General features: G+C 32.9%; 1 protein-coding gene across 1 annotated transcript in view; it reads left to right on the forward strand.

Moving 5' to 3' along the window:
* The window catches only part of EDEM2_1 (ER degradation-enhancing alpha-mannosidase-like protein 2), a 28,189-nt gene extending 14,295 nt beyond the window's left edge, over positions 1 to 13,894 (forward strand). The window contains exons 4-6 of the mRNA XM_051216271.1: positions 5,894 to 6,005; positions 10,293 to 10,467; positions 12,266 to 13,894. Coding sequence (XP_051066848.1) covers positions 5,894 to 6,005; positions 10,293 to 10,467; positions 12,266 to 12,373 — 395 coding nt within the window. The 3' untranslated portion in view covers positions 12,374 to 13,894. The remainder of the gene's footprint in view (positions 1 to 5,893; positions 6,006 to 10,292; positions 10,468 to 12,265) is intronic.

A 13,894-nucleotide genomic window follows, 5' to 3' on the forward strand; every position in this document is an offset into this window, starting at 1 on the left:
TCCACTCAAGCAGTGAGGTTAGACAGGGTTTCCCAATCTCGTCACTCCTCTTCAATTTTGCTATGGATGACGTTTTGGAAACAGCTGTGATGGATGTAGGTAATGGTGGTGTGAATCTGTTGCCTGGAGAAAGACTTTGAGCATGCGGGTGATATTGTCTTACTGTGCGATGATACCCAAGTCATGTAATCCGCAATTAGTCAATTGGTGGTGTCCGTAGGTATGGTGTGTGCTTTGAACCTTCGAAGTGTAAAGTACTTTTACAAGACTGGCAGGACTCTGGTCCTGCACTCACCCCGGATAGTGAGCAAATAAAAGTAGTCGAGAGGTTCGTGTGTCTTGGTAAGGGCTGGTAGTGGCGTGTGTGGTGAGATCAATTCACGTATAATGAAAGCCAGAGCGGCTTATGCCAATCTGGTCCATTTTTGGCTCCTTCTTGATGTTAGTCTGACTGTAAAGATCTGATATACAACGGGTTCATAAGAGCAGTTTTGCTCCATGCTTGTGAAAGCTGGCCCCTCTGAGTTGAGGATGCTAGACGACTCTGTGTTTGGTCATCGTCGTCTCCGAACGATTGCTCACATTGACATGTTAGTAATGAAGAAGTTCGGCATCGTGTGCTCGGGTATAGCGACAATAATCTAGTTAGTGTCGCCATCTTGAAACGTCGACTTCGATAGATTGGGCATGTCCTATGAATATCGTCCCAGTGCATTCCACGTCGTGCATTATTTGCCGATTCTGTGACCGGTTAAAAAATACGAAGTAGTCAGTGTTATGACATGGTGTCGTGGTGTGAAAAGAAGTTCTACAGAGCTGGCTTCTGTTGATCCTTCACGGATCTCTTGTTAATGTCTTAGAGATGGTGAAATACAGTGCCTTGAGACATTATCAGACATGGCTCAGAATAGAAGACAGTGGCAGTCCTGCTGTAACTTTCTTTTACTTTCGTAGAAGTGAGAGTAACTCCTTTAATTGGAAGAATTCTTTTTCATTGTGCTCTTCCTAACTAAGCTGCTTATCTCATTATTATTATTATTATTATTTCACTCACTAATTTCTGTTCATAGTTGCTCTTCTCTTTATTATACTCACCTTTCATTCTCTATCTCTTCACGATCTCATTATCATTGTGTGGCATATATAAATAAATAAATAAATATATCACAATTGATTGATCACTGGGTGGTGATCAATGTCATGCTTGTCTAGTCCTTATTGGTGCAGATCGAATGCTATCGATCATGTTGCAATGTGGCCACCAGTCTAGGTGACTCGACTCACGGCTCGGATAGCTCAGTGGTAACGTCTCTGACTGTGAAGCTGGGTGACACGAGATCGAATCCGCCAGGGAGCACCAGTTCCCTCAAGATTACAGGTACACATTGCTGACGAGTGCCAAGTAGCACGAAACCCGGGTCCAGGGTTTCCTGTTGACTACTTCCAACCACCATCTAAATATATATATATATAATGTTTTGGCTCGTAATACAAATCGGATAGAAATTCGTACTCCTGTCGTTGTAAGTTCCTTATAAAGTCATAAGTTTATTTAATAAGTTCACTTTCGTTTCTGAAAGACAAGGAACGAAAAACATATTTATCTTATCACCTTCAAAACCTTGCTTGAGTACTTACATCTAGACTATAAAATAAGTTGCAACCAATTTGCTCACAAATAATTGAATCTAATTAATTTACTATTATGTAACTTAAAAACAATGCTAATTACTTGGTCTAATTTATTCCTGATACTATTCCAATTGATGTTAACTCGATAAAGCTTAGTTGTTATTTTGGCACTTATTAAGTTATTACAAATTTATTATTATGAACAGTCTATTCAATATTCAACTTCGTTGACATTTCAGTGATCAAATTAAAATAAAATTATATTCATTACCTATTGTTATTGAAAAGAATTTTATATAATCATTATACTTTATTGATAGTTTCTAGTAGATACCTTCAATTGTTGTTTTTTTTTCTACTAACATTGATAAGTTTAATTTTTTATGAAGTGGAGGAAAATACTACTAATTAATAATGATAATAATAGTGGTAATAATGATTTGTTATAATGATTAGTTATAAACATGCCATAAATAGAATGATTATTGATTGAAATTGTTATAAAATTTACCCGTTAAATATCACATGATTTATTCGCCAATCAGTATACGATTTATATCATCTTAACAATATGCCACAACAATCATATATTGACCGATCTGAGTAGTCTATCGTCTTTATTGATCCTTTTCCTTACTAGCTCTGCTAGTTGAATCCAGAATGGTATTAGTAACAACTTCTACTGTATGAATTATATATTTCAAATAAACTTGGTTTATATACAAGCCAAACAGATGACATAATTACCATAAAATAATAAAATAACAATCGTACATGATCAAGCCAAAAAAAGTGGCTGTGATTGTGTAGGATTGTAATTCATAAACTGGGTATAACTAAAGAATAGTAAATCGTATAATAATAGTCTATAGGTGAAAATAAAGCTTATGATAAGAGGAATATAAATATGCATAATCTAGTTACTCAATAGTTATATAATAACAATATATTTATAATAATAGTCCATTAATAGCTCTCAGAAGTTACCCATAATTTAATCTTCACGAGCTTACTTATTTACTTACGCCTGTTACTCCTAATGGAGCATAGGCCGCCGACCAGTATTCTCCAACCCACTCTGTCCTGGGCCTTCCTTTCTAGTTCTATCCAATTGTTGTTCATTTTTCTCATATCTATCTCCATTTCCCGGCGTAATGTGTTCTTTGGTCTTCCTCTCCTCCTTTAGCCTTGAGGATTCTATGTGAGGGCTTGCCTTGTGAAGTAGTTGAATGCTTTCCTCAGTGTGTGCCTTATCCACTTCCAGCGCTTCTTCCTGATTTCTTCCTTCGCTGGAATCTGGTTTGTTCTCTCTCACAGTAGGTTGTTGCTAATAGTGTCTGGCCAACGGATCTGAAGTATTTTGTGTAGACAACCGTTAATAAACACCTGTATCTTTTGGATGATAGCTTTCGTAGTTCTCCAGGTTTCCGCCCCATACAATAGAACTGTCTTGACATTTGTATTGAAAATGCTGACCTTGGTATTGGTTGACAGTTGCTTTAAGTTCCAGATGTTCTTCAGTTGTAAATATGCTGCTCTGGCTTTGCCGATCCGCGCTTTCACATCTGCATCAGACCCACCATATTCATCAATGATGCTGCCCGAATATGTAAAGGTTTTTACATCTTCCAAATCTTCTCCGTCAATTGTGACTGGATTGGTGTATGCTGTGTTGTATCGGAGAATCTTGCTTTTCCCTTTGTGTATATTGAGACCTACTGCTGCTGAGGCTGCTGCTACACTGGTCGTTTTCTCCTGCACTTGTTGTTGCGATTGAGATAAGAGGGCCAGATCATCTACGAAGTCTAGATCGTTCAGCTGCATCCTAGATGTCCAATGTATCCCGCGTTTCCCTTCAGGTGTTGACGTCTTCATGATCCAGTCGATCACCAGGAGAAAGAGAAAGGGTGAGAGTAAGCAACCTTGCCTGACACCGGTCTTTACCTCGAACGAGTCTTTCAGTTGTCCTCCATGCATGATTTTGCAGTTTAATCCATCATAAGAATTCCCTATGATACTGACTATCTTCTGAGGCACGCCGTAGTATCGAAGAAGCTTCCATAGTGTTATTCTGTCCACGCTATCAAATGCTTTCTCATAGTCAATGAAGTTGATGTAGAGTGATGAATTCCATTCAATTGATTGTTCCACAATGATCCGTAGAGTTGCAATTCGGTCTGTACACGATCTATCCTTACGTAATCCCGCCTGTTGGTCTCGAAGTTGGGCGTCTACGGAGTTCTTCATTCTGTTTAACAATACCCTGTTGAAGACTTTTCCCGGTATTGAGAGAAGAGTAATCTTCACTAGGATATAACAGAAATGTATAACTAAATGCTATATATGTCAATTTGTTTATTTTGTGAAATTATTGTGTGCTGTAATTTTACTGATCTACAGTCATCATGACTACATAGTTATGATAATTTCAATAGTTGAGATTATGCGTCAATTGAAGCTAGATCACCATGGAAAACCTGGAAGCACTAGACGTCCATTTCGTCCTATTGTGGGACTCGTCAGCAGTGCGCATCCACGACCCCGCCTCGCGGGATCCGAACTCAGAACCTATCAGTTATGATAATATTAAAATTTGTCATAACCTATTGATGTCAATTTTTTGAAGACTGACATGTTCAAAAATACTGTTAATTAGATGTTCTACCGAAAAAATCTTATTAAACGTTGTTATCAGTTGGTGTAATTGGCATTGTTTTTAGTCTAATAATACGTGATGAATATCTATTGCTTACTACTACACCTCACCAGCATAGTGGGATACCATTTTTAGTTCCAATATTGATTCATCAACTTCGAGTTAATAATATATGTCGAATTCGGCGGCCTATTCTCCACTGGGAGTAACAGGCGTAAGCAAGTAAGTAATTTATGTAAAATGTTGGAAAATGAAGAGATCTGTAGAATCGTTTTGATCAAAATTATGTAGACGGAGAATGTTAGTGTTGAAATCCATGCTGACGATGGTGGATTGTCATAATTTATGTACTCATGTACTACATCCATTAGTCATTAGTGTTATAATAAAATAGAAAAGCTGTAAATTATAAAAATCAATACAAATTTGTATACAACTTAAATACAGATCAATGACTTAATATATGATCTTTGTTAATGTTTAACAACAACAACAACTAGAACGCTACTGAAAATCACTGACCACTGGGAATCTCTTTCACTTAGTTTAGAAAATGTCAGCAATCCACACTCATAACATAGCTAGGTATAAAACTCAGTTTTCGTATTTGTCGAGGTATGTTACATGCTTATTGTTGAAGAGTCTTTTCAAATAGGACATATCTTTAGCGTCCCTCATTTTTAATTATCATTCAACTTCAGTCGGTCAGCATTACCGGGTTTACAAAACTTAAAATGAAGCAGTTTTTCATACTTTTCGAACCATGAATAAAATGTAGCACCAACTATACCGTTCAAACGATTTTTACTTATGCCATTACTAACTGAAACTATGTGTGATGCTTATAGCTCATTGCATGCAGGATTTTGTTGACATAAACACATTCCTTACATAACGGCTTTCATGATTCCTATTTGATCTTGTTCAATTTGTTTTTCCTGACGCCTCAAAAAAGGCTTTTAACTGTTCAAATGAAATCCTCATTTTGGGTTTACTTCGTCACTAATTGATGTACTCTGCAGGAACTCAAATATATGCTACAAGAAACTTTAATTCTCACAATACAAGGAAGATGATAGACGAGAATTTAATCTAAACTAAAAATGAAGCGAAACCACTTCTGAATACACATTAATTATTATGTTTCATATACACTGATCAACAGCGAGATTTGAATAAATTACATTGAGTACCACTTGACACAGACGGACTAATCAATAAATGCCTGTGTAAACAAACACAAATTTTCGAAATCATGAAGTTAAATGACTATAATCAACAAATATAACTAATTAACAGAGTTATAAAATTACTATTTCCTAAAAGTATAATAAAATATCCATAGATGATTGAAGAAAATCAATTTTATATCTCACTGGCACTAAAATCAGTTAATACCTTAGCTATTGATCATATTAATTATATGAAGTTTCGTACAAATTTTCTAAGCGCTGTTTTTCCTTATCTAAACTAAGAATTTCCTAAATGTTTCCAGTGTGTTTTCTAATTTATGATAAAGTTAACTTTTATAAATTAATTTCTACAATTCCCTATTCATAATCTTCTAATTATTACATTCTTTTTATTGTTTTCAATTTCATTCAGGTCAAGAATCATATGCCGGTATAACAGAAACAGCTTATCGTACTTGTGATGGATTCATTATTGTATTTTCAATAACTGATTTAGCTTCATTTTGCGCTGTTAATGACTTTATGTAAGTGTTTCTAATGTGGATGTACAAATTATTATTTGAAATTTAATTAATGTCTTGTTTTACATTTATAATATATCTCGTAGGTAAATAATTATACACTGACTTCCTAACTAATACCTAAACCTGGAAAGGTTATTATTTAGAAAGTCAGGGTATTTTTATGAGACTGTATATAACTCTTGGATTATAGAGGCTTCTTGAAGTCATGAGAAAAATCGATAATTGTTCAGTTAATATGAGGAAGTCATACCCAGTTATTGTCTAGGTACTTTTTGGAAGTTATAAAAGAGCTCTAATTAGACATAGTAGTTTTCTTTTAGCATTTTTCTGGCTTCTGAGGACTTTTCCGAAGAACTATAATGACCTCTTGACACAATACTTCTTTAGTTTATATAACCTTAGTTCACTCCCTTATCTGGTCAGTAGTTTCTTTGTATTCATAATTGGTAGTACTAAACTAATGAAAATAAAATGAAATTTCTGTATATTTCTCGGTGTTTATAGTTTTACTATTTTCGTTGTTTTAACCTCCTTTTCCTCCGATTATTATTTTTTTAAAGCTGTAGCAATTGTAATTATTGTACATTTGTACTGAGTTTTACACCTTCATCAGTCTGTCCTGGAGTTATATATATTTTGTAATCGTTTGTTTATTTCATGTAATTGGTCTTTTAATCAGCCCCGATTAGGAGAATGGTAATGTATCATATGAGGGAAGTTCACGTTCAATTCACAGTGACCCTTCCAAACGTGATTGCTTTACAGTACACACTCTAGTTTTGGCAATATTTTCGTCAGTAGGAGTTCATTACACTCAATGTACACCATTTTTTAAAATCTATGACATATAGTTCAAGATTAAACTATGAACTTTATATGCATGTATACTTATCGAATAAATGAAAATCAAATCCACCTAATATTTCATACAGAGATGTTCAAGAAAGTCATGTAAAACATCAACAGTCAATTATATTCAATTACTTATTATTATAAAATACAATAAATTTTATCAGTATGGGGTTGTGAATATTGTTGAGTTTTTGATTGAAGTCACGAATCCTCAACAGTGCTGAGGAGTCCCATACTAGGACGAAACGGCCCTCCAGTGCTTCCAGGTTTTCAATGGTCGTCTAACATTGATCGATTCATGATCTCAATAAATTTTATAGTAATTCATAATCAACATGGATCTTTATTTCTTATTAACATTTTTTATTGTTTTTGCCTGTTTTATCCCGACAAGAATAATGAACAGTAACTGCTGGAGTCTATGTATGGACTAATACTATACATATATTTTGTAATTGTTAAGTAACTAAACTATACATATCTATGTTCCTCTTATTATAAGCTTTATTTTGATCCATAGACTATTATTATATGATTTACCGTTCTTAAGTTATGCTTAGTCTATTATTTACAGTATCCCATAGACCGCGAGATTCTGTGGCAGTGTCTGTCATTGAAAGGCGTACCTCAGAAGTACATAAACCTTGTGAAGGCTCTGTACTCGAACACTACTAGTCGAGTCAGAGCTTATGGCGAACTGTCATCTGCTTTTGCGTTCGTCAAGACTGTCCACTTTCTCCATTTTTGTTTAACTTCATCATAGACCTGCTTATGGAAATAACATTCTCGTCGACTGAATTCTCGGGTATTGATCTCCTTCCAGGAGGTCCACTTATCGACTTAGAATACGCAGATGACGTAGTCCTGTTTGGTGAAGACGCTGATAAAATGCGGAGTCTTCTGGTAGCATTAAGCAACAATGACAGAATGTTTGGAATACGCTTCTCTCCCACTAAATGCAAGTTGTTGCTTCAGGACCGGTATGCGTCAACACCTGAACTAAGGATAAGGAGTGAAGTAGTCGAACGTGTTGACAACTTCACTTATCTTGGAAGTCTGATCAGCCCTAATGGGTTGGTGTTTGACGAAATCTCAGCACGGATTCGAAAGCCTTGTTTGGCTTTTGCCAACTTACGTCACCTATGTTGAAGGCGAGATATCCGTCTATCAACAAAAGGACGAGTAAACTGTGCAGCAGTCCGTTCTGTTTTAATTTACGGCAGCGAAACATGGCCATTAAGAGTAGAAGATACTCGTAAGCTACTAGTATTTGACCACAGATGCCTTAGAAATATTGCTGGCGTCTGCAAACTACTTGGTTGGGGTCCGCGTGACTATCGTAACCAATGGTTGGAGACTCTGGGTGACATGGCTCAGAATCGATCACAATAACATAGGTGTATACACTCTCTGTCTGCCCTTAAACTGTAAGATTAAAATCGCTTCATATCTTTATTTTTATGAACTAATTCTTTCTTCTTGTACTATGTCCATATATGCAATCTTTCTTTTATATATTACCACCACTGAATTAACTACTTTTATGAATCCGGTGTTCATCTTGTTGTGCTAATGAATGAGGTGTGGCAACCTGGGCCGATGCATATACGTGTATGGTCCAACGTTGTAGCTGACTGATTGACGGTCTCCCATATTCACAGTCACTTTTGGTTAGATTTTGTTCAAATATTATTTTCTATTTTATGGTGTGATGTCGTCTGTTTTTATTTGTATATAAAACCCAATATGTTTATACGTCATTGATCTGTCATTGTTCTCTAATTGGCGGTATCATTATATTATATATTAATAAGGTACATAATCACAAGTTATATCAATGAAAATATCTTTGTAATTAATCTTCATTAACATTTAATTATCTAAATGAAATGCTTTCTTTCCATTAACTTTTTGATGATCACATTTAATTGTATTAGTTACACGAACTATAATTTACCTATTCAATAATTTTAAAATTAAAGGAACCAAAATAAATCTCATTTACTTTTACTCTGATTTTGTTTACTTTTATTATTTAATTAATATTAAAAAAGTACATAGATTATTTCTTTACTAAAATCTTTTTTTAAAAGAAAAGAGAGAGGAAAAGTGAACTTCCTTGTGGTCATTATTATTTAATATTAAAAATATTATCATTTTATCTCATCATTTTGGGAAAAGGAAACTTCTTTTTCTGTGTGTGTGTGTGTGTGTGAAAAGAAAACAAATAAATAAGTTCATCATATTCTCTCATGTTTACCAATATACAATATGAAGTATATTCTTTAGTGTGTTTACATTTTTAATATTTCTTCTTAGGTAATATTTATATAAGATGTGAACAAATAAGATATCAACTGTTAACCTCTCACTTATTTTACGATAGTATTATAAATGACATTTCTTCAATTCAACACAGTTTCAATTCAAATTCATGGATTTTTACTTTACATCGCTAACCAATTCTAGATAGACAACTGTTAAATACTAGAAAAACGTTTGCCAACTCTCCTACCCTAGTATGAAACTCATCCATTTTGTGGATTAGCAACTGTATTAGTATTGAAATCTAGAACCGTGAAGCCTCACAGTGAGGAGATCACTTTCACACTATTGAGTTTATTATAACTTGTGCCAGCCAATTCGAGAACAGTGAATTATCTACTGGACCAATGACTCATAAAACCCGTACGAGCAGTTTAGAGTCTTCATCGATCCTGCTTCCTGCCTAACCCTGCCTGTTAAGTTCAGAACACTAATCTCAGCCTCTGTGATATGAATCATTTATTTCAAACATACTGGGTTTATATACCAACCAAACAGACTACGTCATACCATAAAATGGGAAACAACATCTGTACAAGATTTAGCCAAATGTGGTTGTGAATAAGAGAGATAGTAATTGATAGACAGTGCGTAACTCAAGAATGGTAAATCGTATAATAACAGTTGATGGGTCGAAATAAAGCTTATGATATGAGGAACAAGAATATGAATAGCTTAGTTATCAATTATACAATAAAAATATACGCATAGTATCGGTCCATAAATTCATCCCAAATGTTACCATTCATTACTCTCATCGGGATATAATACCTTCGGATTTTAAATTTTCCGAGTTTATCCTCCCCCACAAAATAGTGTTGGATCTTCATATACCCAAGTTACAATTAATTTGACAAAGTTGTCATTCATTGGTTCACATTTCCTACTACCATAAACTTGTGTTATTGCACGATTATAAACATTGCCACTGATTATATATGTCTTACACCCAGTATTGCCGAATTCCACTAGTTACAGATTTTTATTATAATTTCTCAGTTATTCCCTACATTGAATATAACTACTGTATGCACAGAACGTATATGAAAACATTTCATATTTTTTCAAGATTGTAACATTTAATTAACTCTTCCATTTTTTTTTCTATAGGGAAAAAATTGCTCTTCTTCGAGAATTAGGACATGTTCCAATTATACTTGTTGGCAATAAAGTAGATTTAGCGAATCAAAGGAATGTGTCACAGAGAGAAGCTTTCGAATATGCTGCAAGAAAGAATATAGAATACATTGAAACTTCAGCTAAAACAAATCACAATGTTCAACAGGTAATTGCTTTTTTTATAAGAAATTCACGTTGTTTTTTCAAAACATGTATTTTTTACATGTTTAAAATACCATATATTCATGGTGTTTGAGTTTTTTTTTCTCATGAGAATAGGAAGGTTATAGATCGTATTTGTAAGAGGTTGCATTTTCTCGTTGTTAATCCTAAGTAGGTGCATTCGATCAGTCTCTGGTAGTCTATATATGCACCGTGAACGTACTATTTAGATATCTCTATTTAATTATAAGTTTTTAGTAAATTTCGATAAACTGCTAATAGTGGATGTATTACAGTCCTTAACGCCAACAACATGAAAAGACAAACCGTAATAAATAAAACTTATTGCATAGGCTAGTGAATATTTGAACTCACTATATTCCAGTAGATAATGTGTTGGAGTTTGAAAACTTTGGCAGCAAGTTCGAATCTCAGTATGAACATTAACTATGGTATATAATTACGCTTTACTAATTAGCTTTGAATGGGACAAAATACCCATCGCTATTCAACTTGCATAAAAATTACTGTGTTTCATTTACTTAAACTAATATGATTCTCTATAACCTATAATTCCCATGTAATTGTATCTGTCAAAATGGTTATTATTATTATTGCTTTTATTACGCAAGACCTCTTAAATTCGGACAAATCACTTGTCCCTAAGGTAAAACAAGAACTCAGTTATGAATTAGTTTCACTATAAATATTTATATATTTTTAAATGGTACGTTTTGATTACTAACTTTGATCAAGACAATCGAAGAAGCTATAATTCTTTGGACGAAATAACAAAGTACAATAAACGGCAACAAAAATTGACTATGGTTTCCAATGATCACTTAGTACGTCCTAATAACTCTTCCTTAAAACAGTATTATTATGCAATCATACAACAAAATAAATAGGTTTTTTTTTCTGGTGAACACTTAATTAGGATTAAAAACAGACTATTTTAAAGGTAGTTGGATTTATTTTTAAAAAAATATTAAAAGTGATTTTGTTCAAACTAACTAAATGGTTATGTCATACACATAGTTCCCTTTATTATCAGCTGCTGATGAGAACCTAGCAAAATAAAGTGAATTCATATTTTCTGCACCAATCTTTGTCCTTGCTCTCTTTAAGATAAATCGTTATGACAATCTAAAATCTATGACACTATCTTGTTTACATATGTACAATGGAATAATGAATATTGCTACATGGAATGCTTGAATTGGAATAAATATCCAGATACTTCAGACGTATTACAAATAATTTGGATTTGTGAAAACTGATCAGTCTTTCCATTATGACGAGTTTCGTCAACCAATAACCAGCTCATCAGAGTTCATGTGACACAGTAGTACTGACTAGTTGTGGGTGAAACACAAACCAAATAGACAATTTCTTTCAGTACGCCTACCATTATTAAGTAGGATTATGATGTAATTGATATAAAACTCGACTTCCTCCGTATACTGAAGTAGGTCTAGTTTACTTAGAACTAATAATGAACGGTTTTAATGAGTATAATTTTGTCCGCTCTGTATTAGATACCAAGTCACCAACTTCTCTACCACGCTTTCACATAACTTGAATCAATCAATAATCAACTAAGTATATAGGGTTGGGAAACACATATGACACATCAGATACCCGTCTAAATGTTTACCAGTCTATCTGGAACAATAGTCACTATCATCTTTCACCTACTCAATTAGTAACCACTTAACTAACACAAAAAATCACAATTCTTTTCAATACATAATGATGCTATTTATAAACATTTATAATTATTCTATTTTAATTCAATATAGGTATTCTATAAGATGGCCAAAGCGGTAGTTGACATGAAACATGCAAATACTCAACCTCAAATACAACAGAATAAATCACGTGATGACGGTTGTTGCTGCGTTTTATAAATCTTGAAACTAAAAATCAAAAGAATAGTTTCCAAAAATCTAAAGAAAATATCTATATCATTTAATGAACAAATTTTAAAAAAAATAATAAGTTGAGAATGTGCACATGAAAATATTGTTTATTTATGTTTAGAAGACTAGAAAGTCTTTGAGTTTTTTTCTATCATGCACTGTAACCCCTTTTGCTTGTTTCTTTGTTTAACCCATCTCTCTTTTTTTTTTTGTACACTTCAAAATTATTTATTTATTCTGATGATGATGACGAATTACTTTCATTTTAAATTGATCCTCTTTCTTTTTTCCCCTGGTGTTTTTTTTGTGTGTGTGTTAAGAATTTCTCAATTGCTTCTACCATCTTGTTGTTATATCAGTAGTTATCTTCAAGAAACTAAAAACAAAACAAAACATAAACATTACTTGCTGTAATAGCCTATCATATAAAGTAATGAAAAATTGTTTTTATTTATAATGAACTAGACATTTTTTCATGTCTCATTTAAGCTTATTTCATATTTGTTGAAATCTGTGTATATTTGAATTTAAAATGTACTACTAATACTAATTATTGAAAGTAGTACAGACAAGACGCTATGTATTATTATTATTATTATTATTATTATCTAATCATGTATGTAATATGAAAGTTTGTTGTTTCTTCTCTTTTGTTTTGTCATTATTTATTCCTTTTTAATGAAAATAAAAATCAATTCAATTTTTTGTTTGTTTTATGAAACCATGAACCGCCACTTTTTTTCAGTTCAATTTTTAAATGAAGGTTGTTTGTTTTTTTAAATTCGAACTAATTCATTAATAATAATAGATCATTCACATGTAATACACAATTGTAACGTACCGTATTCTTTTGTTTGTTTGTTTTTTTTTAATATAAAAAAAGACTATTTTTCAAACGGTGTTGTTTTTGAAGGTGCTTTCGCTTTTTATGATGATTTAACATTTACCTCGTTTCATATATTCTAATTATAAGTTAGCTAACTGATTATACTTTTAAAAAGTGAACTGCATTTTCATTCATTATCAGTATGTATTTTGTATGTGTATTTTTTTTGAATGAAATTTATTTGTTTCTATCAGAAAAAAATTAATGAAATTGCATAATAATAATAATTAATGGACTGATTGGTTTATAAACATTTTTTTCCCATTAACAAACTAACTATTACTAACCAAATAACTGATTATTAAAGTGTTGAAATTTATAAAAATCTATTTTGTTTAGCTTTAGAATGATTCAAGTTCCATTGAATGGTCATCAGATAGGATTAAGCATGCAAATTTAAATCACCATGTGATAAGCATTTCATCATTTAAATCATTTCAATTCATAAGAACGTTTGTCCAAATTTTGAACGAATAGTTTCACAGTATTTGGGTGCCGAGTTAATGTGAAACATTAAAGAGGAAGAATGTATTTGTTAAATCCTCGGCGAAAGAATTTGAATTAAATCCAACGTTTCGCCTGGCAATCTGGTCTAAGCTTTTTCAAGGAAAATATAATCAAAC

Source organism: Schistosoma haematobium, chromosome 4, assembly GCF_000699445.3.
Source record: "Schistosoma haematobium chromosome 4, whole genome shotgun sequence".
Taxonomy (NCBI): Eukaryota; Metazoa; Platyhelminthes; class Trematoda; order Strigeidida; family Schistosomatidae; genus Schistosoma; species Schistosoma haematobium.